General features: G+C 48.6%; 1 protein-coding gene across 9 annotated transcripts in view; it reads left to right on the plus strand.

Moving 5' to 3' along the window:
- TOX2 (TOX high mobility group box family member 2) overlaps positions 1-24,070 on the plus strand; it is a 135,072-nt gene that overhangs the window by 22,866 nt on the left and 88,136 nt on the right. For 3 of the 9 annotated variants that reach the window (XM_058685685.1, XM_058685687.1, XM_058685690.1), the window contains exon 1: positions 4,089-4,235. The exons of 4 other annotated variants lie outside the window; for them this stretch is intronic. In XM_058685685.1, the coding sequence (XP_058541668.1) occupies positions 4,110-4,235 (126 nt within the window). In that variant the 5' untranslated portion in view covers positions 4,089-4,109. Of the gene's footprint in view, positions 1-3,827; positions 3,973-4,088; positions 4,236-24,070 lie in introns of those variants that run through there. 2 more of the 9 variants (XM_058685694.1, XM_058685695.1) reach the window with 2 other exon arrangements.

Genomic DNA, 24,070 nt, shown 5'->3' on the forward strand with positions numbered 1-24,070 from the left:
GGTGCAGTCAGACATGAGTTCGAATTCCGGGAGGGCTGCGGGGTGGCGGAGAGAGTGTTAGGCATTTACAGAGCATGAAGGGAGGCAGGGTCCTGTGTACCGTCAGGTGTCCAGTGCGGCCCCACACTGGCTGGCAGTTTTGGCGAGGAGGCACATGGGATTAAGCCAACCACGGTGCCCCAGTGGGTGTGAGGATCCAGACAGGCACCACAGAGGCGCAAAGCGGCTTTAATCACTTCCCTTGGGCGAGATTTATTCAACAGCAGCTCAGAGCCTCCAGCATTTACAGGTGCTGACGGGGGCATCACAATATTGTGAAATTAAGCAGGGAGCCGACTTCATTACAGCTTACCTGGCAAGGAGGCAGCTGCCTTAGTTAGCAGCGATGGCTGGATGTGACAGAGCTAAAATTGAACTTGGCAATTAGGCTCGTGAGAGGTTCTCGGTGCTGTAAAAGGAAGTTCCATGGAAATCAACCCTGGTAATCACAGGGTTTACAATTAGTCAGTTACTATTAAGGTTGCCCTGTCAGCATATACTGCAGGGCAATGCAGGGGAACAGGGATGGAAACTTGGGTTTTGACTGTCTCGGGTTACCATGTGCTTGCCTGCACCAGCTTTTTCCATTTGTTCCGGGGCAGAAGATTGACAGACCCTGTGTTAATGTCATGGTGCAGGTGCAGTGTGCCCATTTGCATTATGGATCATTTTAAAGTCCTTTTTTTTTTTTTTAATTTTTTTGGCATGAGCTTGCACCTCTTTCTCATTTTTGGGTTTCTCCTGACTTGTAAGGAGTTGTTTTCCCAAACAGCTTCGTATCTCTCCTTGGGATATTGCACATGAAGAGCTCAGCGTTTTGTTGACTCTTGGTACCGGAGAAAGGAATGATGCAATATTATTGAAGGTTTTTGAGCACCCTCATGGAATTATTTTTATTAAGCCATAACTAGAATATTTCAACAACCTCAGAATATTGTCCCCATTTTGCAGATAAAGGCAGTGAGGAGCTGGTGTGCACTTGGCTACTGGTGCTGAGAGAGGCAGACAGAAGGAAAGAACTTACACAGGTTCACTGCTGAGTCGGCCTGGGGTGTGTGCACTGACCCTCTCGAATGGGAAGATGGAAACTCAAGCCACCTCATTGCTTTGAGCCCCAGTCAATTCATCCGTAAAATGGGAACTTGTACCCGGTAGCATGTAAGGATTAAGTGAGATAATTCAGGCACAGTAGAAGGTCAGCACAGGTGGCTTTTGTTACTAACACTAATATTTATTGTCCACTCACTTTGTGCCATGAGTGATGGTGGCTTCGCACAAAGACCGCACAAGGCAGTCTTAAGTAAATGCAGGCTCAGAGAGGGTATGACTTTGTCCAGGTCTTCTTAGTAAGGGGTGGTGCCAGGATTCAGACTCAGGCAGTCAGGCCCCCAGAGTCTGGCCCTTGCCCCTGCCCCCAACTCTGGGAGCAGTTGAATGTCAAGAAAACAAGGCAGCCTGGATGAGCTGCTTCTGTGGCTTCTGAGAAGAGAGAAGCATTAAAACAGAAATATCTTTCCAAAAGGCTTCGGCTCCTTCACATGAAGCTGAGTCATCTCTCTGTGTTTTGAACCGTAACCATCAAGCTGCCTCAAAATGCCCCAAATAAAAATAAAAATAAAAAATGCTGAGTTCTCCCAAGAGGAGCTGAGTAGAGGGTCCGAAGAGCTGGGACCCCTGCCGCCCTGCACTGGGTACCTTGGCCCAAGTGTTTAATGGGGCAGGCGCTCTCAGGGTGAATGGGTCCAGGTCGGGAAGCTGTTCTGTGCCTGAATGCATGGGGACAGCATGGTCACAACCCCAGAATTCCTGCACGTAATGGAGTTCAGTGTTTAATGGAGAATGCAGGGATTTTCTGCACCTGCCCCGTGTCACCCCACCTCTGCCTCTTAACATGCTTCCTCCCGTCTCTGTGTACCCAACCCTGCCCCTCCTTCCACACTCAGCCAATGACACTGAGGTTCTTAGCTGTGAGCACTGTATCCCTTATATAATATTTTCTCACCTACATACATGAGCTGAGATGTCTTTGGGATCAAGGACAGTGTCCTAATTACACACTGCCCTTGTGTCTGGAACCGTCCCTTGCGTAGAGTAGGAAATAGGCAGAGGGAGGGAACAGAAAATGCTATTGACTGAATGAATTAATAAATGATAATTGAAGGCTTTTTACCTTCACACTTTCTCAGTCACAATAAATTATACCTTTTTCTTCTCAGTCTCTGATTCCCAGTTAGAAAGTTTAACATCCAGCAAGCACTATGGGCTTCTTTCCAGATCAGTGAACGCAGGTCATTTGTCTGGCTGCATACTATTCCATGGTACAGAGAGTTGTGGCTTATTGAGCCTATACCCTATCAATGGATTTTATTCTCATTTTCATTTTCTTATAAATAATGTTGTAATAAAGAAATAAATGTCCCTGTGCAAATAAAGTTGAACCTAGAAAGTCCTTTTCCATCTTAAGCCCATATAAGCATTCGAGGATGGACTTTTCTAGCACTCTCCCAGCTTTGTGTGTATGTTTCCAGATCTTCAGTATATCTGAAATTTCCACCTTTCTATCGTAGTGCAAAATGTGCATCTCCCTCTCCTTCACACAAGTTCCGTGCGCTTGGAACTAGGCCTTGGATCTACAGATTGTGTGTACTTTCTATTTGTTGAGCATCTGCTGTGTGTCAGGCCCTCTGCTAGGAGATGAGACCCAGAGATGAGCAAGGCAGAGGGCTCCTGGCCATCGTGGAGCTCGCAGCCTAGTGAAGAAGATGAACAATAAACAAATAAAAGCAGCCATCAAAACAAACAACCAGAAAACATTGGCTGGAGGGGTGTGCTGTGAACAGTGTAATTCAGGGTGGGTGAGTCAGAGGAGCCCTTTCTGGGAAGGAAGGAGATCTTTGAGCAGAATGCGAAGGATGAGAAGTCAGTTGTGTGAAGGCCTGGGCAAGGGAACGGCATGAGAAGGGTGTAGAGGTACGGGTGCAAGACTCTTCCTCTCTGGAGCCCCTTCTAGTCCCCCTGCCCCCTCCTCATGCAGATATGCTGGTCATCGGTCTCTTTTATCACCATGTGTTCCCCAGGTCTTTCTTGTCACTTAGTTTATTATTGTTACAAGTGTTCAATATTGGGGTGATTCCCAGAACTCCTCTCACTGAGTTCTGAGTATCCTCAGCTCTGTGAGGCTTCCTCAGCAGCCTCTGGTGTTTCTAAAATGTCCAAAAATGAAAATTGGTTTAACAGGGCCTGGCACAGTACATGGCACTTAATAGTGGAAAAGAGAAAAGAAGGAGAAGGAGAAGGAGAAGGAGAAGAAACAAGACAAGAAAGAAAAAGCAGCGACTGAAAATACCTCCTTATCCTACTCCCCAGGGTGACCACTATTCACAGTTTGGCATCTTTTACAGTGTGTATCCAAACACACACACAGTTGTTGTTTTTATAAAAATGGGATCACATCCTTGATTCTTTTTCCCAACCAGTCCCAAGTCAGTACCTGCAGACCTTCCTCATTCCATCGTATTCCACAGAATGGATATATTTTAATCTGTTCAACGCAGCCCTGCTTTGAGACATTCAGCGTGCCCCCGATTCTTGTCTGTAACAAACAACATCTGTGGGTGTGCACTGTGCACGCCAGTGCAGGTATTTCCGCAGGACGGATGCTCAGAAGTCTGACTGCCAAGTGAAACGGCATGCAACTTTCACGTGTTGACAGGTGCTGCCAGGCTGCCTTCCAGAAGCTTTTCCAGCTCAATACCTGCTCCCGAGGCAGCATGCGTGAGTGGGGAAGGCTCGTAAGCCACAAACGATGCAGAGCCAGTCTGCCTCCCCTTCCGCTCCCTGAGACCTGGTGTGGAGACCGCTGCCAGGAGCTCCGAACACTCAGGCCCAGATTGGGATAGAAGATGGATTTTGATAAAAGAGATTAAATAACAGGTTTTTCCATTTCACCTTATAGGAATGGGATGGGGGGGGCGGGGGTGCCGGGCCTCCAGCCAATAGAGGACCAAGACTTGTCAGGAGGGCTTATAAAGCTTGCTATTTCTGGCATTTTTTCTCTTTCTCTGCTGATTATGCAGCAGAATCGCACAGAGGCTGTCGCGGGCGCGTTCTCTCGCTGCCAGGGCTTCTGTGGAATGAGACTCGGGCTCCTTCTACTTGGGAGACGCTGGTGCATTGCAGGTGTGTTTCAGCAGAAGGTAAGCAGCGGGTGCCCGCCACCTCCTGAGGTGGAGGCGGCCAGGCCGTTGCTGCGGGGTGAAGACAGACAGTGCCTGGGTGGGGGCAGGCAGCGACCTGGACTGGTGCCTGTCACATTGTGGAATGAAGATGCTTTGGAGGGTTCCAGGAGGCCTGCACTTGGCAGCTCCTTCTTGAAAGGGAATTCTAAAAGTGGCTGGGATTGGCCCCTGGAGGGGCAGGTCTTGGTGCCCTGAACATCATAGCTGCCCAGGGTACTCAGGAAGCATTTGTTCATTCACTCATTCATTCATTCATCCATTCAGCACACCCCGAAGTGGGCCTGGCCAGGTGTGGGTGGGGGGCCTGGCCAACTCAGACCAGAAACAAGGGTGGGGATAACACACGGTATGGCAGGGGCCCAGAAGATATCTAGGGTGAGGAGTGGGAGGGGCTTTTCAAGGCAGGAGGGGTGAGGAGTAGCTGGGGCTGTCACTAGGAACCAAGTTTGAGCTGCTGCTTCCATTGGATTTTGGAGTTTTTAGAATCAATAAACCTTCCTCCCCAGATTTGCAAGTACCACCTTTTCCTTTTGCCTGTTAAGGATATTGAAAAATAAGCAGTTGGGATCTCCAGTTGCTGTCCTGTTGTAAAAGCAAGGACAGCAAAAGATAAGGAAGGACATTGTCACAGATTTTTTTTAAGTTTATTTTTATTTATTTTGAGAGAGAGAGATGGAGTGTAAGTGGGGGAGGAGCAGAGAGAGGGCAACATTGAATCCCAAGCAGGCTCTGCACCATCAGCATGGAGCCTGACCTGGGGCTTGAACTCATGAACCATGAGATCATGTCCTGAGTTGAAATCAAGAGTCGGAGGCTTTACCAACTGAGCCACCCAGGTGCCCTGACATTGTTACAGATTTAAAGGCAAACACATACACACATAATAGGCGACAGAGATTTTGAATGCAGAAACCTACTACTAACGACATTTTCCAGCTGTCACTGGGGAGATTGTCTTTGTGGAGGGAGTTGGCTGAGCTGGAGGTGGGGCTTGTTGCAGGTGACAGGGCTGCACCCAGCTGAGCAGGAGGCCTGACCTCTTCTGGTGCTCTGATTTATCACAGTCGTTGTGGAGAAGCTGATTTTGTGCACGTGTGTCCCAGAAACGGAAACCGCCCTCTCAAGCCTGCTTTCCCTTGCTTGGAATGTCCCAAGGGAACCAAGAGAGACCAAGAAAGAGGAGCTTCTGTGCCCCCTGGCGTGATCTCCACTTTCTGCATGCTGGTTCTAAAGGCAAGAGGACGCAGCCCCTTGGTCTGTGGGGGATGGCCTTGGAGCCAGCCAGCCACTGAGGAAATAGCCACGGAGTGCCTCCTGTGTACCAGGGTCTGGGTTAGGTACTGGTTTCAGATCTCAGCTCTGCCACACATACAGTCTGTGACATAGGGCCAGCTTTTGGAGCTTTGCAAGTCTCTGTCTGCCTTTCCATAAAATGGGGACACTGATACCTCCCTCCTTGTGTTGTGATGATTGTGTGTTGTGCACACACATGTGCTGCCTAACACTTTGCCTTGTATGTGGTAGGACCTCCATAAATGTTGAGTGAATGAATGAGCAAATGACCCAGAACCCATAGCTCTGCTTAGGAGAACTTCATGGCTAACACTGTGTGTGTGTGTGTGTGTGTGTGTGTGTGCGCGCGCGCACGCGCATGTGCACACGCACAGATGACCTGGGGAGCTCTCCCCCTTGTGCTTACAGCCAGAGACTTTGTGTTCTGGTTCTCTTCTTAGGGAGCTTGGATGCAGGGCCACATTCTGCTTCACAGTCCTGTCTGGTACGAATTTCTCTATGTCTCTGGTCACATCCATAGCTCTTGACTGGGAGAGGAGGAGTTAATTACAGGGACTTACTGATTGTCTTGAAACAGGCTGAGTCTTATTTTTAATGCTTGCTGAGAGCCCAGGGTGGGAAGAAAGACTTTGGAAGGGAGATGGGAGTAGTCTTAGAAGGGAGGGTGTGACTGGAGTATCACCATTCCTGAATACCCCCAGATCTGGAGAACAGAAGCTGAACCCAGGGTTGGTTTTTTTTTTTTTTTTAATGTTTTAGGTTTATTTTATTTTTTAAAGTTTATTTATTTTTGAGAGAGAGAGAGAGAGAGAGAGAGAGAGCAAGCGAGCAGGAGAGGGTCAGAGAGAGAAGAAAAGAGAGAATCCTAAGCAGTTTCCACACTGTCAGCACAGAACCTGATGCGGGCTCTAAACTCACTAACTGTGAGATCATGACCTGAGCCTAAATCAAGAGTTGGACACTTAAGCAAATGAGCCATCCAGGCACCCCTGAAGCCAGGTTGAAGACTTGGCTTTGAGTCCTGGCTCTGCTTTGTGTTTGCTGTGTGGTCTCTGGCAGGTCACTTACCTCTCTGAACCAGTTTCCTTACCTATAAAATGACAGATTATTAGAATTAAATGGGACTAGGTATATAAAGCACTGTGTTGGTGCTCAGTAAATAAAAATACTCTTCCCTCTTGGGGATGGACCCTGGAGCCTTTGACTGGGGCCCAGGGTATCTGCTGGCACACAGGGTTTGGCACACAGCAGATACCTAATGAATATTTATGGAGCTGGTGAAGGTGCCCAGGGAGTGGGAAGTCAGAGTTGTATGTTTATATCCTCCTATGCAATTGCTTTGCGATCTTGAGTAAGTTCTTTGCCTTCCTTTGGTCTCTGATTCCCTTAGAAAAAAGTAGTTCAGGCTGGTCCTGCAAACTCCTACTATTCTGTTCCGTGTTGGAAATTCAAACATAAACTCATGTTTGAAATTAATTTCCTTTCTGCGATTAGTGGAACCCGTGATGACTGTCTCCCTCCTGCTGCCTCCTGCATTCGCAAACCAGTAATTAACAAAATTGGGAGCAGAGGCAGAGATGCGAGGTTTCCTGAGGAGGCCGCGCGGGCATGGCTGGGGCTCCCTCTGTGGTACCTGCTGTGATTGCCTCCAGGAGTCACCATCTCTGTCCAATCCGGGGGCCTGGCAAGTGTTCACGTGTATGGATAATCACGAATGGAGCACTGAAATATCATACATGGGAAGTGGTTTCTCCAGTTTCTCCCAGACCCTGGGGTGCTGTTTTCCAGGGAGGGTGTGGGGTCCTCCTGCTCTTGGGTGTCTGTCCAGATGGGCACTGATAGAGGAATCAGGTAGGCTGGGATCTTCAGTCTTCCCTTTCTTGATTTCTGGCTGAGACTTTAGGCAATGCGCTCACCATCTCTGGGTCTGCCTTGCTGTGCAGCCATGGGGGCAGCAGCCTGTTATGAATGGGGGGATCGTATAGAAAAGCCGCTTTGATTTACATCTTCTCTCCCCAGAGGATTCATCTGAAGAAGACAGTGGCTCTAAATGGTCCTTGTCTTGATTCACACGCCCCACCTTCCGACATGCCCTCCCCTGTCATGCCCATCTTGGTAAACACTGTGACTGTCTGCTCCTTGGCTTGCATCACTCCTGGCCCTTCTCTCTGCCTCACTACCCGATGGCTGTACCTGCAGGGTACAACCCCACCTCCCTACTTCACTATTACCTGTTGCTGGGTGATACAGGAACCTCTGCCCAGGCCTCCCTGCCTCCGCCTTCCTTGTAGAGTCCTCTCTCCTCACACAGCTAGCAGGATCTCTGTGAACCACTCCCCTGCTGAAAGCCTTTTGTTGGATGGTTGCTTGTAGCCTGTTGGGCCTGTTCCGATACCCTTAATGTGTATTAATGTGGCCCCTTGGGGGGCTGGGGCACCTGTCTGATTTCAGTTTTTGCAGTCAGCAAGCTAGCTTCTGCCTCCTCCCTCCCAAGCAGAATCATTGCTGCTGTACAGCTTCCTGAAGCCCCCTCCCCCACTAACCAAGCTGTCATGCTTCTGGATTTATACATGCAGACCTTTTTGTCCAGAATGTTTCCTCTACCCCTTGAACTTCTGCTCATTATTGCAGACGGAGTTGTGGCATCACTGCTTTCCAGAAGCCTGCTCTGAACAGTCTGGGCCAGGGACCCTTCCCTGCCCCAACCCCATCGTAATCCTCCTCATCAGTGCTCTGATGCTCTGGGGGACTGAAGCTGGGTATGATGCATGTTATCCTCACACCCTCTGGAAGGTGATGCAACACAGAGTATCTGCTTAGGAAACATTAATTTAGGTGTAAATGCAAAGAACTCCTTGCAAATTAAGGGCCTTCAGACCTAGGCAGACTGGATTAGATCCTCAGCCTGTGGTTTGATTTGGCTTTGTTACCTTGGAGAAACCATCTAACCTCTCTGATCTTGGAGGGTCATGAGGATGGACAAGATGACACTTACAACAAATTTCCTGTTATTTCCCGCCTGCTGGACTGTAAATGTCCCCAAAGGCACTTGGAACATTTAAATGGCTCCCCTACTTTGCTCTGAACAGAGCAAACCCAAAGAGGGGCCAGGCCCAGCGGCCCCCAGTACCGTGCACAGAGGAGCCCTGCACAGAACCTCAAACAGGAGCAAAAATAGCATCCATTCAGGCAACCTGAGATGCAGAAGCCACAGGAAGAAGCCGCAGGCCAAGCGGATGTCAGCTGCTCTGAGGCCCCACCGAGGCTCCTCCGATGTACCGAGCTATTGCAGGCCTCACGCCTGCCCTTACTGGCTCCTCTGACCACAGCCATCAGATAAGGCCGAGGAAAAAAGTGCTGGCTTCCTCTCTCTGGGGAGGAGTAATCTCAGTGCCATCTGTGGGGTGCACTCCACTCTCTGTTGCCTCTCTGGCATCTCTCCCCCCTGCCTCCTTGCTCGCTTTGCTTACCTTACTGGTCTTCACCCATACAGTCCCACCTTCGGGCTTTTGCACAGGTGGTTTCTCCCCCATTTACTCGCCTGACTTAGTCCCTTACCTCCTTTCAGTTTGCCCAACTGCCTCTTTCTTAGTGAGGCCCACCATGGCCACCCTCCTTAAACTCACATAGCCTCCATCCAGGCATTCCTGATTCATCTCACCTGCTCACCTTTTCCTTCCTTCCCTAATTCTTGAACCTTCTAACATACTGTGGAAGTGACTTAGTTACTATATTTAATGTTTGCTTTTTGTCTTCAATGCAAGAGGCAGGCTCCAGGGATCTTTGGTCTTAGAATAGTGCCTGGACCCCAAGTAGATACTTAATAAGTATTATTTCAGGAAATGGATGCATGAGTGAGGGGATAAGAACCAGCCCAGCCATCAGAAGGGGGTCGGGCTGGATTTGTTTGGATTCTTATTTCACATGCACACTCACATGTATGAACACACATGTGTGCTTGCATAGATATCTCTAGCCACTTTTTGAGCCTCTCAATGTTTGAGACAGGGCTGGTCTGAGGTCATCAAATGGCTCATCAAATGTTTGTAGGAAGGAAAGGGAGATTGACAGCTGGGCCAGTGTGAAGGAGACCTCGTGCTTTAGGGAAAGGGCCTTTCCAGGAGTGGGTCAGCCGGCAGGAGAGGAGAGGTCCAGTGGGAGATGGCAAGGGATGGGGCTAGAGAAAGTGGCAGGAATCAGGTCAAGCAGAACATTGGGACCAAAGAAAAGAGGTGGGAGCCTTTGAAGGACTTTAATCAAGGGAGTGACTTATTGATGATTTAAGACGGGGTTCTCCTGGTTTGTGACTAGGTGGGAAAATTCAGTCTTTGTTCTAAGAGTCAACTATATGCCAGACCCTCTTGGCTGTGCTTTTCATGAGGTTTCTCATGAACCCATTATGTAGGTGAAAAAATTGAGACTCATGGAAGGGAGTTTCACAGAATCCATCCTCCATATGACAGCCTGAGTCATCTTCTAAAATGTAAATCAGAGCATGCTACTCCTTTGCAAGAACTCTCCAGGGTCTTCCCATTTGGGATAAAATCCAAATCCCTACTATGGCCCCAGGTTTTCATATGCTTTGGCTCCTGCCGACCGCTCTGATCTCAACCTTGTCCCTCCCCTGTGCTCTAGCCACATTATTTCTCCCCCATGTGACAGCTTTCTGCTTGCTGACCTCAAGGACTTTGCCCTTGGTAATCCCTCTGCCCACAGTACTTTTTGAGCCCCTAGGGCTCCCCCAGTTTAACTGTTATCTCTAGAGAGAGATCTTTTCAAGTTGTTCCTTGTTGTCTTCTATCTCTGCAAACAAGGGGTTGCTTCACAGCATTTTATCACAGTTGTGCCCATGTTTGTGTGTTTGCTTGTTTGTTGCCTGCCTTCCCCAGTAGGCTCTAAGGTCTGTGGGGGCTGGGATCATGTCTGTGGAGGATGCGGGGAGCTCTAGGCCTGTGTGGCCTGGATGGCTGCGTGCCTCTGGACCTGCCCGAGAAGGCAAATGCCTTACGGGGACCCCTGGGAGGGGGGTGGGTAGCACCATGATTCCTGCTGCACCTGGTCTTGACTTACTCCCAATGCCGCCATATTCCCCATAAGATGCTCTACCTGGCATTTCAGCTGCTTGGAGAATCCATGAATATATGTGGAAAGATGTCAGGTCTGGGCTCGAATCTCAGCTCAGCCACCTAATAGCTGTGAGATCTTGAGCACTTTCCTTTACCCTTTCTGAGCCTCACTTATCTCTTCTGTAAAATGGGCACACAGAGGGATGGTCTGTCAACAAGGTCCTATCACCTGTGTGCCCAGTGCTTGGTTCAGCTCTAAAGTCCCTTATCTGAAATCCAAAAAGCTCCACCACCAAATACTGGTTTGTAAATATGCTGCGAACTCATTTGACCCCAGAACCTGATCTGAACTGACACAAAACTCTTCATAATTTTTACTTAATCTTTGTGTGGATATTCACAGGATATGAATGTGTTTTATTGCAGGTGTGGACCCGGACCCCACTCCGGCTACTATGTAATTTGTGGGATTTTCACTTCCTTTTTGGAAATCAGAACACATTCTGAATTCTGGAATCCCATGAGTCTGGCTCAGGGGCTTGGATCCGTGTGTGCGAGCTGATACTGAAGACCCTCTTGGGGCCCGGGAGGGTCGGGGGGCCTGTGACAGCTGTTGCATAGCCAGAAACCTGTTTCCTCTCGGTTTCTTGGTGGCCAGTGTCTTTTTAGCTGTCTGGGGTTACGTTGGGTTTTGTTTGCTCAGGGGCAGAGGTTATGGCTTGGGCAGGGTGAGCTCAGGTGCTCGAGCTTTTTTGGTTTGAATTTAAAAGGAGAATTTTTTTTCTTATGAATCATCAGAAAAAGAAATCAGAAGGAAGTGTGTGACCAAAGAGAGGAAATTAGGGTTTGCGAACTGCGTGAGTCACCCCCTTTCTGACTCCTGGGTGATCCCTTGCTCTTGGCAGTTTTCATTCATCTCTGAGACTCTCGGTTCTGTAGCTTGGAAAACATACCAGGGACTGCCGTGGTTTTATTCTGGCTCCAGCCCCGCTTCCCTTTCTAGCCATCAACACAAATGTCTCTCTTTGAATCACTGCCACACTGTTTTACTTCTTATTGCTTTATCGAATGTTTCTTCTCTGCCCAGGCTCTGCTCAGAGTCCTACTTCCTGATCCTCCCCACCCTCGCCCAATCACTGCAGCAGCTTCTGCTTGGCTTCCTGGACAGGTTCCAGTCTTACCTTTTCCAACCCATTCTCCATCCTGAAGCCAGAGGCCAGCTTCTAAAATGCAGCCCCCACCCCCCCGCCACTGCCAAAAGTAGAATAAAGTAAAGTAAAGTAAAGTAAAGTAAAGTAAAGTAAAGTAAAGTAAAGTAAAGTAAAGTAAAATGCAGCTTCATTCTGGGTGTCCAACTCCTTGGTGTAGCCCTGAAAGCCCTATCATGACAAGGTCCTGTTTGCCTTGCATCTCGGCTCTCACTGCCTCTCTGTTCAGTGAATGGGCCCCCTCTCCAGCCCCCATGTCTTGGTGAGTGCTGTTCCCATGCCCTCTCCCTTCCATTGGTACCTTCTCTCATCACCTGGTCAGTTATGCTCATGCTGCAGGTGGGTCTACTTAGAAGCCATCTCCTTTGTGAAGTCTTCTCACACGGCCCATCTCTAGGCTCCTGTGAACTCTGGCTCCCAGTACACTCACCACCCACGTTACAGTACCTGGTCCCATTCCCCTCAGTACACCACAAGCTCAGGAGGACAGAGACTGGGTCCCATCCATCGCTGGTACCATCTCCAGCCCTTAGGACAGAAGACTGTTTTAAGCAAGACTGGATGTACTTGAGACAAATAGGCAGTATATCGACAGGGTGACTCCTAAGGCAGGAGACAGGGGTCTTGGGTTTTCATCTACCTTGCTTCTGGCTGGCTGTCTGCCTTGGGGGTGGGTGCCATATTGCTTTCCAGTAGGCTGGAAACTGTTTTCCATGTCAGCAGTGGCATGAAATATCCCTTTCATTATAGTAGGTGTGTTTCGTGTATATTTTTCTCCTGTCATCATCGAATCAAGTGTACAGTTTCCCTATATATTTGTTTCTTGCATGACTTTCCTGTTTGTGTCCTGTGTCCTTTTGTTTATCAGCATCTTGCTGTCTCTTTAATTTGACTGAAATGTTTCTACGTCTTATGTATTAACTGTCTCATAGTTGGTGCTGATATTTTCTTAGTCTGATGTCCTTTTCATTTTGGTTTTATTATGCTTCCTTCTACAGAAGATATTAATGCATATATATTTGAATCTGTCAATCTCCCTTCCTCTGTGATTGCTTCAAGGGCTGAGGAAGTTATCTTGGTGCCATAGATCTGATAAACATTCTGTTCTGTTTTCTGATTATTTCCCTATAACATGACTTTTTATACTTAACTCTTTAATCTGTTTAGAGTACATTTTGGTGGGTGGCTTGCAGTGGGTATCTAGTTAAGTGTTCCTAAATAGGAACAGGATAGCCCTGTTATCCCCATTCTGTTTTTTAAATAATTGGTCTTTGTCTCTTTGTCTCCAAAAGGAGAGACAAAATAGAATAGTTGTTATGAGGGTGAACTTTGGCAGAGTTAAGATGCTGGTCTTGCCATTTTCTAGCTGTGTGACCTTTGTTGCTTCAATTTTACCATTAATTTTCTCCTCTGTAAAGTGGGATAATATCTCCCTCATAAGCTTGAGTAAAATATCTTATGGCAAGGCATGTCACATGGCACCTGACATTGTGAGTGCCCTCTTTCACCATACATTTTCTTTTTTATTTTAATGTTTATTTATTTATTTTTGAGAGAGAGAGAGAGAGAGAGAGCCCAAGCTGGGGAGGGACAGAGAGAGAGAGGGGAACACAGAATCTGAACCAGGCTCTAGGCTCTGAGCCGTTAGCACAGAGCCCGATGCGGGGCTCGAACTCACAAACCATGAGATCATGACCTGAGCTGAAGTCGGATGCTTAACTGACTAAGCCACCCAAGCATCCCCATCATACATTTTCATACAGAGTTGGGTCTGATTCTGCACTTTCTCTTCTGTTGCACTGATTTAAAGTTCTTCTTTGGCATCATTATCATTCTCCTTTGGTTGTGGCTTCACAGAAAGTTTTAGTCTCTGGCCAAATGAGGCCCCTGTCCATTAGTCTTCATTTAGGAATATTGCTGCAAACTCTCCCTGTTTTTTTCAGTGAATGCTGATTCCTCCTGCCCCCTGCCCCCTGCACTGCAGCCCACCTCAGTGATTTATAGACACCCTCCCGCCTCCCATCATTCATGTATACCCCTCCCAGCTGCCTTGCCTTTGCTCACTGTGGTCCCTCTGTCTGACAGGTGTGTGTCAACTGCTCTCACCTGGCCTGTCTCAATCTAGTGCCTTGTCACCCCCACTCCCCCATCATCAGTGCTGGTGCCTGCACTCCCTATGGACCCCAAGCATCCCCAGGGATCATTTTTGTGTCTAGTCCTCAGAGCCTGGCCCATGGTCAGGTACATCATAGGTACTCAGATCAGGGATTGGGGAAGGCAGGATAATCCCCATGACCTTCAGCTTTGAGGACAACCGGGCTAACTCTGGCTTCTTTTGGAGGCACAGGCTCAGGGGACCTAGTAACGTAGTGGTTGTAACCCTCAGCACGCTGTTGCCAATAACTGTAGGCCATCTACTAGCTCTGGCCTCAGGTTTCTCCATGGGATAAGGAGAAGGTCTCTGAGGCCCCTGATTTATCTTAAACTGGGTGGCTATAAAGTGATGATGAATTAGAAGAACTCACTGGCATATGCTGTGCCTTGGAGTTTGGGTTGCCCTCTCTTTCTCTTTTCTGGGGAGAAAAGGTCTGTTAGGACACAGGTCCTCCATTGCCCTCCTGGCCTCTGTGCTTCAGGGACCTCGGGAGAACCCAGACTTGGTGTATAAGGGTTCAGTTGTTAAGAACAGAGGGATGGGGGTGAGAATGCAGCCTTCTAGGGCACCTTGGTGTGCCCTCACACGGCCAGGCTGCCCTCCCAATCTGCCAGCTCCAGTCCTGTTTTGTGGGGGAGAAGCCTGAGGCTCTGACAGGTGAGGTCCTTCCCTTGGCCACAGGGCCACTTGGCTGAGTGCGAGCCTGGGAGTGAGTGAACTCAGGGCTGCAGGCTTCCAGAGCTGCACCGCACCAGTGTTCTCAGCTCCCAAGTCCAAAGGCTGGTTTTAAGACGGCCCTTAAAAAATGAAGCAGCAGTGTTTACAAATATCATTTCCTGTGTTATCTGGTACTGACAGAAGGAAGTGAACTTGGTACTTTGTCTGTGTTAGGTTTTGGGGTTAGATGCATAAATGCCAAGTTCAGGTGACCTAGAAAACCTTTCTAGGTCAAATTACTATTTCAAAAGATTTTTTTTTCTTTTCTTCCTTTTTTTTTTTAACCGTCCCACAATTCGATGCTGTCGTTGAGACATATTTCCCCTCCAACAATGCAAGCCCTTTGTGGCATGATTGAGGGCTTGTTTTGTAGAGCCGGGGAGAAAATATCTCCCAAATCATCTGCTGCTCATTGTCTCAGGCACTTGCTCGCCCCACCCCCCACTCCATGCCCCAGTCCCACCCAACACACGCTCATGTGGCCTCTGGTTAATTGTCTTTGGCAAGGATCAGTTTTGGGACTTGTTCCCAACCGCTCGGAGGAAAGATAATTGTCAAGCACGAATACTGGCAGTACTGGCAACCTGAGGCTCTAGACCGCTGACCGCAACCCAGCCTCTGGGGAGGAGACTGGGATTGGCCAGCTCTGCCCTTGCAGCATAGCAGGGCAATACCACAAAAATGGAGCAGCCTAACTGTTAGGGCATCGGCCCTGGAGGTGGACTTTCTGGGTTTGAGTCCTGATTCTACCACCTACTGGCTGTATGGCCTAGGGCAAGCCACTTACCCTCACTGAACCTCAGTCATCTCATCTGTAAAATGGGAGCCTTGAGAAGATGGTGTGAGTCAAAATTTACAAATCAATTAAAGGAGTGCCTGGCTTCTGCAAGCACTGTGTAAATGTTGCACAAATTAGTTAAAATAAATAAGTGCTCTCTTTTTAAAAAAATTTTTTTAATGTTTATTTTTGACAGAGAGAGAGACAGAGCATGAGTGGGGGGGGGGGTCGCAGAGAGAGAGGGAGACAGAATCTAAAGCAGGCTCCAGGCTCCGAGCTGTCAGCACAGAGCCTGACGTGGGGCTTGAACTTACGGACCGCGAGATCATGACATGAGCCAAAGTGGGACACTCAACCGACTGAGCCACCCAGGTATCCCAATAAATAAACGCTCTTAGTGGTAGCAGACATTATCGTAAGTCACCCATGTCTCTCCTCAACTGAGACACTCATTCTGCTGGCCGTTGAGAGTGGTGGCTGCTGTCGCCTCTCTGGGTATTGCCTTTGTGGAAGGAGGGGGCCTTTCCCAAGCTTCTCCCCCTCCCCTGGGGCAGCCTGAGTCCCGAGGCTGGCTCATCTGGGAATATAGCTTTCCTGTTGAGCTTCCCCAGCTCCAGAGCTCTCCTGTGGACAGGCTGCTGCCTCTGATGTGACTTTATCACAGTTCAACTTGTCCCTTTGCCCAGTCCTGCCTCCCTGCCTTTCCTGTGGTGCCCCCCGGTGAAACTCCTACCTTCACTCTCAAGGTCTATTCCCAGGACCCTCCCCTAAAACCACAGGTAGCCACCAGATGTTGAATGGATCTTGACATCCATTTTAAAACACATTTATGTCACTTGCTTGCATTTCCAGAAGGTCTTTGAGGAGCAGTCTTGGGGTTTCTGCACCATCCCTGTCCCCCCACATCTCTGTGTGCACCATTGACCTGCCTTGGCAAACTTCCCCTGCTCTGTAGGGTCCTGGTGGAACGTTTGAAGGTAGGTTGGTGATTTCAGGACCCTCTTCTGGCAGAAGAGGAAGGTCTAACTCCGGGACAAACCACCAAAGTTAAAACCAACCAAACTGTTTAAGGGACCCACAGAGCCTCACCCATTCAAACCCTTTATGTACAAAAAAGGAAAGTGAGGCTCAGAGAGAGGAGGGTATTGTTGGAAGCCACACAGCGAACAGGTGCCACTCCTTTTCTCCACAGAGGAGATAGTGCTTTGGGAAAAAGTGGGACAGGCTGGTCTTAGGAGTCAGACATGACATAGTCGAGTATGGTGTTATGGTCCAATAAATGCTTTCATGGTGCCTCAAGCAGAGGGCAGCCAGTCTCTTTGGGGGCTTCCTGGACAGGGCGGCATGGAGTAAGTGGGAGTTAACTGCAAAGAAAGGGAAGGGAAGAGAGGTTTGGGGCTGGGGTGGGGGGAGTGCAGAGCTTGGGTGTGTGTGTGAGAGACCTCCTGGAAAGGCAGAGCAGGGGAGGAGCCCCAATGAGGACCAGAAGGCCACCAGCATGGTTGGGTTGGCAGGGGGCAGGTTTTCAAGTGCTTTCAAAAACTTTGCCCCAGTGGGGAGGATGGGACTTGAAGGAGAGGGTCTTGGGCAGAACCAGACAGGGGCCTTATCTTTCCTGACCTACTCTTGTCCCTCACTGCCAGCTCAGGTCGCTGCTCGGGGAATAGTTATAGAAGAAATGAGTGAGCGGATGAGGGAAGGGAAGATTGTGCTGGAGAAAGATGGCTCCATTGCAGCGTGGGCAGGGCCGAGCGGAGGCTTTGAAGACACCAGTTCTGGGTTGGGGAGGGTATGCGGCTCCGAGCTGGGAGTTCAGGTCCCTGTCTTCCCTCCTCCCACCCCAGAGAGGCCCACTGGCGCCAGCTGAGAGGAGACTGTGGGCACACGAGGGGTGCAGGTGGGACCAGCTGAGAACACGCACGCCGGCATCTCCTGCCACAGAAGCCCGGTGGGAGGCCCTCCAAGTCTGAGCCAGATCTGATGGGGTCCTTGCCCTGCCCTTGGACAGCCTTATGTGACCACACCCTGACCCACTTCCCAGCCTGCTCTCTCCAGCCACAGGCAGCGTCTGCAGTCCCCTCGGAAACATTCCCCCTCTCAGCGGCCAAATGAAAATGTTTGTTGAAAACAACATGTGCATAATTAAAGCTTAATGAGCGCTTGTCTGTTTGGAATGTGCAATTAGATTTATAATCGGGGATGGGAGCGAGCTCCAAATGGCTTTAAATGGAGCTGAGAGAGAGGATAATTTTTGCCATAAATCTGCGGTAGCTCGGATGGTGTGTAAGCCACCACCGGCCCACCAGGCAGCCATGCTGTGCCCGCTGGGCTGCCCTGTCCATCCGGCTCTCCTGGCAGCTGGCTGATGGCCTGTGTGGGACTCAGCAGGGGTCTTTGAGGTGGTTCTGCTCCGGGCTGGAGCGGGAGCTCCCGTGTGTCTTCCTGCCTGCAGTCTCTGAGCACTGTGATCAGAACTGACTGTGTGGAGAGGAGGGTTGGTGCCGAGTCCAGCTGCCCCGGCCTGTGAGGGCTTGGCCGAGCAAGGAATGCTGCACCCCCACCACGTCACCCCTGGGCCAGGGGGTTGCCCCATGTTTTATTCTCTGCTGTAACCCAGTACCTAGAACTCAAGTAAAATATGAGTGGTGTGCCTCTGTCCCAAACTCTTGCCTTAAGTCACTCTCTGTGGGCCTCAGTTTCCCCATATCTATCACAGAGAACTCAGCTATTGGTGATGTGCACTCTATCCCCAAGGTTCTGGGTCTACAGCAGAGAGTGGCTGCATCTCAAGCAGTGCCGTCCCGCAGAAATGTCATGCAAACCACATTTGTAATTTTAATTCCCTAGTAGCTACATTGAGAAAAGGAAAAACGGGGGACGCCTGGGTGGCTCAGCCAGTTAAGTATCCAGCTTCAGCTCAGGTTACGATCTCATGGTTTGTGAGTTCAAGCCCTGCATCGGACTGTCTACTGTCAGTGTGGAGCCTACTTCAGATCCTCTGTCCCCCTCTCTCTGCCTCTCTCTCTCTCTCTCAAAAATAAGTAAACATCTAAAAAAAGTAAAGAGAAACAGGTAAAATCAATTTTAACAATATATTTTAGGTAGCTTCATACATCCAGAGTGTTATCATTTCAGCATGTAATCGATAGAAACATATTGATGAGGCATTTTACATTCTTTTGTTGTTGTTCTAAATCTTTGAGACTGGTGTGTGTTTTACACTAACACACATCTTAATTTGGACTAGCCGTGTTCCAAGTGCTCAGGGGCCAAATGTGGCTGGTGGCCACCATACTGGACAGCACAGGTCTAGATGGAGAATGGCTGGAGCCAGTTGAGAAGGGTCTGCTTCTCCATCTGTAAAATGGGGACACTGACTTCTATCTCCCAGAGGTGGCAGGTGCCAGGTAACCCCACCACAGGAGTTGTAGTGATCACTGTCTTTTTATGCTACCTCTCAATGTATATTAAGACTGAACCAGGAAGCACCATCCACACCAACTCTTGTCAGCAGTGGGGAGGAGGGGCCTGCAGTAGCCACAGCTCTGGGCTTGCTCACAAGCCTGCTCCCAGCCCCACTGGGCATTGTTCCCCCTTACTGGTAGATGAGGCCCCAGGCCCAGAGTTGTGCTCTGGTTCACACAGCTGGGAAACGGTGGGGCTGGGAAGCCAATATAGGCTTTTAGGGGATCAGCAGCCTGGACTACAGACTCAGCTCTGCCATATCCTGGCCGTGTGGCCTTGGGCAGATCCCCTAACCTCTCAGCCAGTCATAGTGCTGGATTTCTCTGGGCAGAATAGGAGTGTGCACTATGCCCAGCAATGTAGGTACACCAGTAAGGAGAAAAACTTTTTTTGGAGAGAAATGATACTTGATATTTAGCAACAAAGCATGAAAGTCATCATCATGGAAAAGAATCAGCTCTCAGACTGTCTTAGAGATTTTAGTTTACAAATTTTATTTCAAATTATGTATGGCAGGTAGAGGCATTAGGGGGCTTTCCCATGTTTAAGACCTCAGAGATTTGCATGTAGCCCCATTGTTTCCTCACCTATGGAATAGAGGTAGTTACAACGACCTCCCGGGGTTGTTCTGAGGATTAAATATAAGTAATAGCTGACAATTATTGAGTTCTTTCTGTGTACCGGGCAATGTTCTGAGTACTTTTGTATATTGACTTATTCAATCAAAATGATAGTCATACCCATTTTCCAGATGAGGAAACTGAGACACAGTAACTTAGTTAAAAAGTCACACAGCTTGAAGAGCAAGGCTGAGATTTGGACCTGGGCAGCCCGGCACCAGGGCCCATGTTTGTAACCACAATACTATCATGCTTCTCTAAGTGCATTTGCGCCTGAGGCTCTATCGCTGGCCCCCTTCCATCTGCCCTGTGCCTCTCTGCCCCTCCCTCCTGTCTCCCTGGTCCTGATGTGCATCTCTCTGTGATTCTGCCACGTAAAACCGCACTCTCGGCAGGCCCAGGGTGCAGCTGCCACATTCGCTGCCTCTAGCTTTTGAGCCGTGTTTTATCTGTGTAGAAGGAGTGTTCTCACGGCCCAATGTGGGGGCAGGCAGGTGCAGTATAAGCTGCTTTGATTGTTTCCTCTTTAGATCTCTGTGAGGTGCATCTCTCCCTGTCTGCTACGGGCTGTGCTGGGGGCTGTGCATCCTTGGTCTTTGATCTGTGTCTCTGTGTGGGAGTGGGGAGCAGGGGGAAGAGCTTCTATAGAACAACTGTTGCTTTGGTACCTGGAGTCAAGCCCAGGTTCCTAACTGGCTGGGTGGGTTTGGGCAAGCTCTCCAGCCACCCTGAGCCCTGCCTTGGTCATCTCTACGACAGGACTGGTCATGCAGCCCTGGCATTTCTGGGAGGGTTCCAGTGATGACCAGGCACAGTTCTCAAATGAGGTCTGGTAGGTGCTCACGGGCCTGAGCTCGCAGCAGCCTCGGATGCCGTGTTCCCTGCTCTTTGCCTCGCCAGCTCCTGTGTGTCATCTGTCATGGAGCTTCCAAGTTACCTTTTCAGGACGCCTCTCTTGAGAGGCCTTCTTTCTTGCTTCCACTCCCCTGTGATAACCTTATCCTGCCATTGTCACATTCATCAAAGAAGAAGCCATTACTTGATATCTGGAGTGCTGAAAACTCATTGCCGTACTTTGCAATGTTAGTCTCTCCAAATCAAGCATGAGCTGAGCTTTGTAGGGCTCCGGGGAAGCACAGAGTCCTAGAGTAGAGGGACTTTCATAAGCAGGAGGTTCTGGGACTAGCTGAGCCCCAGAGGTGGACGTGTGGCTATTGGAGTAAGACTGGCATTGATTGCTTGACTTTCAGAGGCTGGGTGAATGAGAAGCTGTCACTGACCAATTGGGACAGGCTTCAAACAAGTTTGTATAGTCACTTATTCCCATCTTAGGACCAGAACTGCGTGTCTTTCTCACATTTGGAGAGTGGGAACATTTTATTCTTTGAAATTTCTCCATAGAACTGGGGACTCCTTGAGGGCAGGGACTGTGTCAGAATCATTACCGGGTGCCTTGTGTGTCACTACTATGTTGGGCACATAGTATACACTCTCTAGACGTTGTTCAATAAACAGCAGTTGCCCCCTCTGTAACCTCAGAATCCCTTTACTTTTACATTTCTGTGCCTTGTGACAAGTTTTATTTATTGTAAATACTCAGTGGTTGGGAGTTTATTACTTGGTACATTCTGGGTGCTTAATATATGATATACAAGGGCATGGACTGATTTCATTTTGCTTCTGCGTATTTAAATTAGATCCTAGACTCAGGACAGAGAGTAAGAGTGAATGAGGGGAAGACATGGGAGGGTGGGGTCGAGGTGAATGAGTTGACCTTGAACAAGATGGAGATACTTCACCTTTTCAGACAGAAAGGAAGAAGGTCAGGATGGGTGAGCTGTCAACAGTGTCAGGGAGGGGAGAGATTTGAAGGGGTAGCTAACAGCCTCAGTGACATAGGAGACATGGTCCTGTACTAGATGGAGGGGGTTGTGGCTGACATAGGGATAGGAGTTTAGCACATAATAGCAATGATAGTTTAAATCCAAGGTCACACACAACTGGTTACTGGTGGAAGTAAAACTCCAATTCAGGAATCCATGCTGTTGCCCAGTGTACCACACTACATGTAGAAGTTGAATTAAGACCAGAGCCACTTGGGATGGAGGCTTTACGGTTGGGCCCAAGAATGCAAGTCTACAGAAGCAAGCAAGACCACTAAGGGTGGAGCGCACAGCCAGAAACAAAAGACCTAGGGAGAGTTGGATTTCATTGGGTAGAGAAGGGGAGGAGGGGGATGCTCCACACTGTCTATGGGACAATATGTGTAAAGTCAGGGGCTCTGGAGGTTCCTGCAAGCTTTAGGGAACACTGTGGGAGCTGAGGCTCAGGGGCAGTTGTCATGGAGGGTCCTGTATGGCACAGCTAATGATGTGGTGTCACTGCAGGGTTTTGATCTGAGCACTGAAGTGATCACTAGTGATAGCCAGGGTGGAGGGTGGATTGGGAGTGGGGGTAGCTTAGCACAAAGACACTGTGGGTGTTTGGATTAGGGGGACATAGGAGTGACAGGGTCCAGAGTCATCCTGGTGGTACTGCCTGTGTCCTATGCAGAGGGTGACATCTTCTCTCATGGTGGCAGACCACTTGGAGAAAGAGCAGGTTCATGCCCATGTCATGAGTTCAGTGTGGGGTGTGTGGAATTTGAGATGCTCATGGACCAGATGTCCAGAGGGAGACTGTATGTCAGAATCTGGAGGTAACTTGGCTGAAGATAAGCATTTGAGAGTCAGTGCTGTGTTATAACCCTAAGAAGCCATGACATTGTCCAGAGAAAGTGTGGCTCCAGTGAGAAGGAAATACGAGATACACTTATCCACCCACGTATCCATCTCACTCACCCATTCAACCCATTCCATCAAACCAGGCATCCCACCCATCTCTCTGTCTCACCCACCATTCCAAGCATCTTCTCATACACCTACCTCTTCATTCTCACCCCAGCATCCCATCTCATCACAAATTCCATGCATCCATCCATCCTTCCTACCCTCCCGCATGTCCTGTCTTCTAAATCTGCTATCCAGTCACTGAGTCATCTGTTTATCCACCTACTGGCCCATCGATTCCATTCATTCCTCCAAACCACTTATTTTCTCTACGCACCTGTCATCCATCCATCCATCAATCCCTCCCTCCCACCGACCCACCTATATACCTACCCACCATCCATCCACTCATTTTACCCATTACAACTATTTCCTTCTTTATTCACTATGTCAACCACCAGCCACATGTGACTTTTGAACACTTGAAGTGTGACTAAGTCTAAACTGAGAGGTGCTATAATGTAAAATACACACCAGATTTCAAAGACAGTACCAAAAAAAAAAAAAAAAGACTGTACACCATCTCATTCACAATTTTTATGTTGATCACACGTTGTAATCATAGTATGGTAAAAATATTGGGTTAAATAAACATGTCATTAAAATTAATTTCCCTTGCTTGTATTTGCTTTTTTAACTGTGACCGCTAGAAAATTTAAAATGATATAATGTAACTTGCATTTGTGACTTGCATTATATTCCTATTAGACTGTGCTGATCTATACTATCTATCAGCCATCCATCCATCCATCCATCCATCCATCCATCCATCCATCCATCCATCCATCCATCTTATCCTTCACTCCCTCACTTCTCCCATCCATTTATCCATCCAGTTATCTCATTTGTCCATCCCACAGGTATTTAATTTACAGCTAATATGAATCAATGACTCTGTGGGTCATAGGAATGAGGAAACTGAGGCACAGAGCAGCTAGGGCACTTGCTCAGGGTAGTGCTGATGGAGCTGGCATCATCTGACTCTAAGATCAGGGCTCCCAACTTTCACCTTGGCTGCCTATTTGCTAAGTGTCCTTAAAGATAAAAATGGGATCTAGGTTGGGAGAGCTGTTGAATAGGAGCCCAGGAACCCCTCTTGCCCAGGGACCACATGGCGTGGGGGGAGATACAGACTCTTTAGAAGCCTCTGTGAGCAGAGTCCCTGGTGGCCGTCATGAAAGGGTTATCCCCACACATTCGATATTTGCAAAAATGTGGGTCCTTTCAGATTCCAAAACTCATTTCCATGACAAAACTCTTGGGAAGAGAAGATGAAGGTCTGGCTTTTACAGAACAATCTTCCAGCTGTAATGAGGACTGAAGATGGCGATGGGAAAAGGAATTATAATTAGAATATGAAATGGGGAAAATTAATCTATTCCAGTCAGTGGTGAGAGGATGTTCTCCTGGCGTTTCGTGGAAATTCTTAGGCCCTTGTTTCCCCTGCATTCCCCCACTCCCCGATTTTAAAGCATACAGAAGGCTGTGTGGTGTGAAAAAAATATTTTTGGCTGAGGGACTGATAGACTGTGAAATATGCACAGAATTTAAGTTCTTGTGTATCTTTGCTTTGTGTATGTGTCTACATGCTTATGCCTTATATGTTTGTGTGCACATTTATGGAGTTCTATTTATACAGCTGCAGGTGAATGTATATTTATAT

The sequence above is a fragment of the Neofelis nebulosa genome, chromosome 9 (assembly GCF_028018385.1).
Source record: "Neofelis nebulosa isolate mNeoNeb1 chromosome 9, mNeoNeb1.pri, whole genome shotgun sequence".
Taxonomy (NCBI): Eukaryota; Metazoa; Chordata; class Mammalia; order Carnivora; family Felidae; genus Neofelis; species Neofelis nebulosa.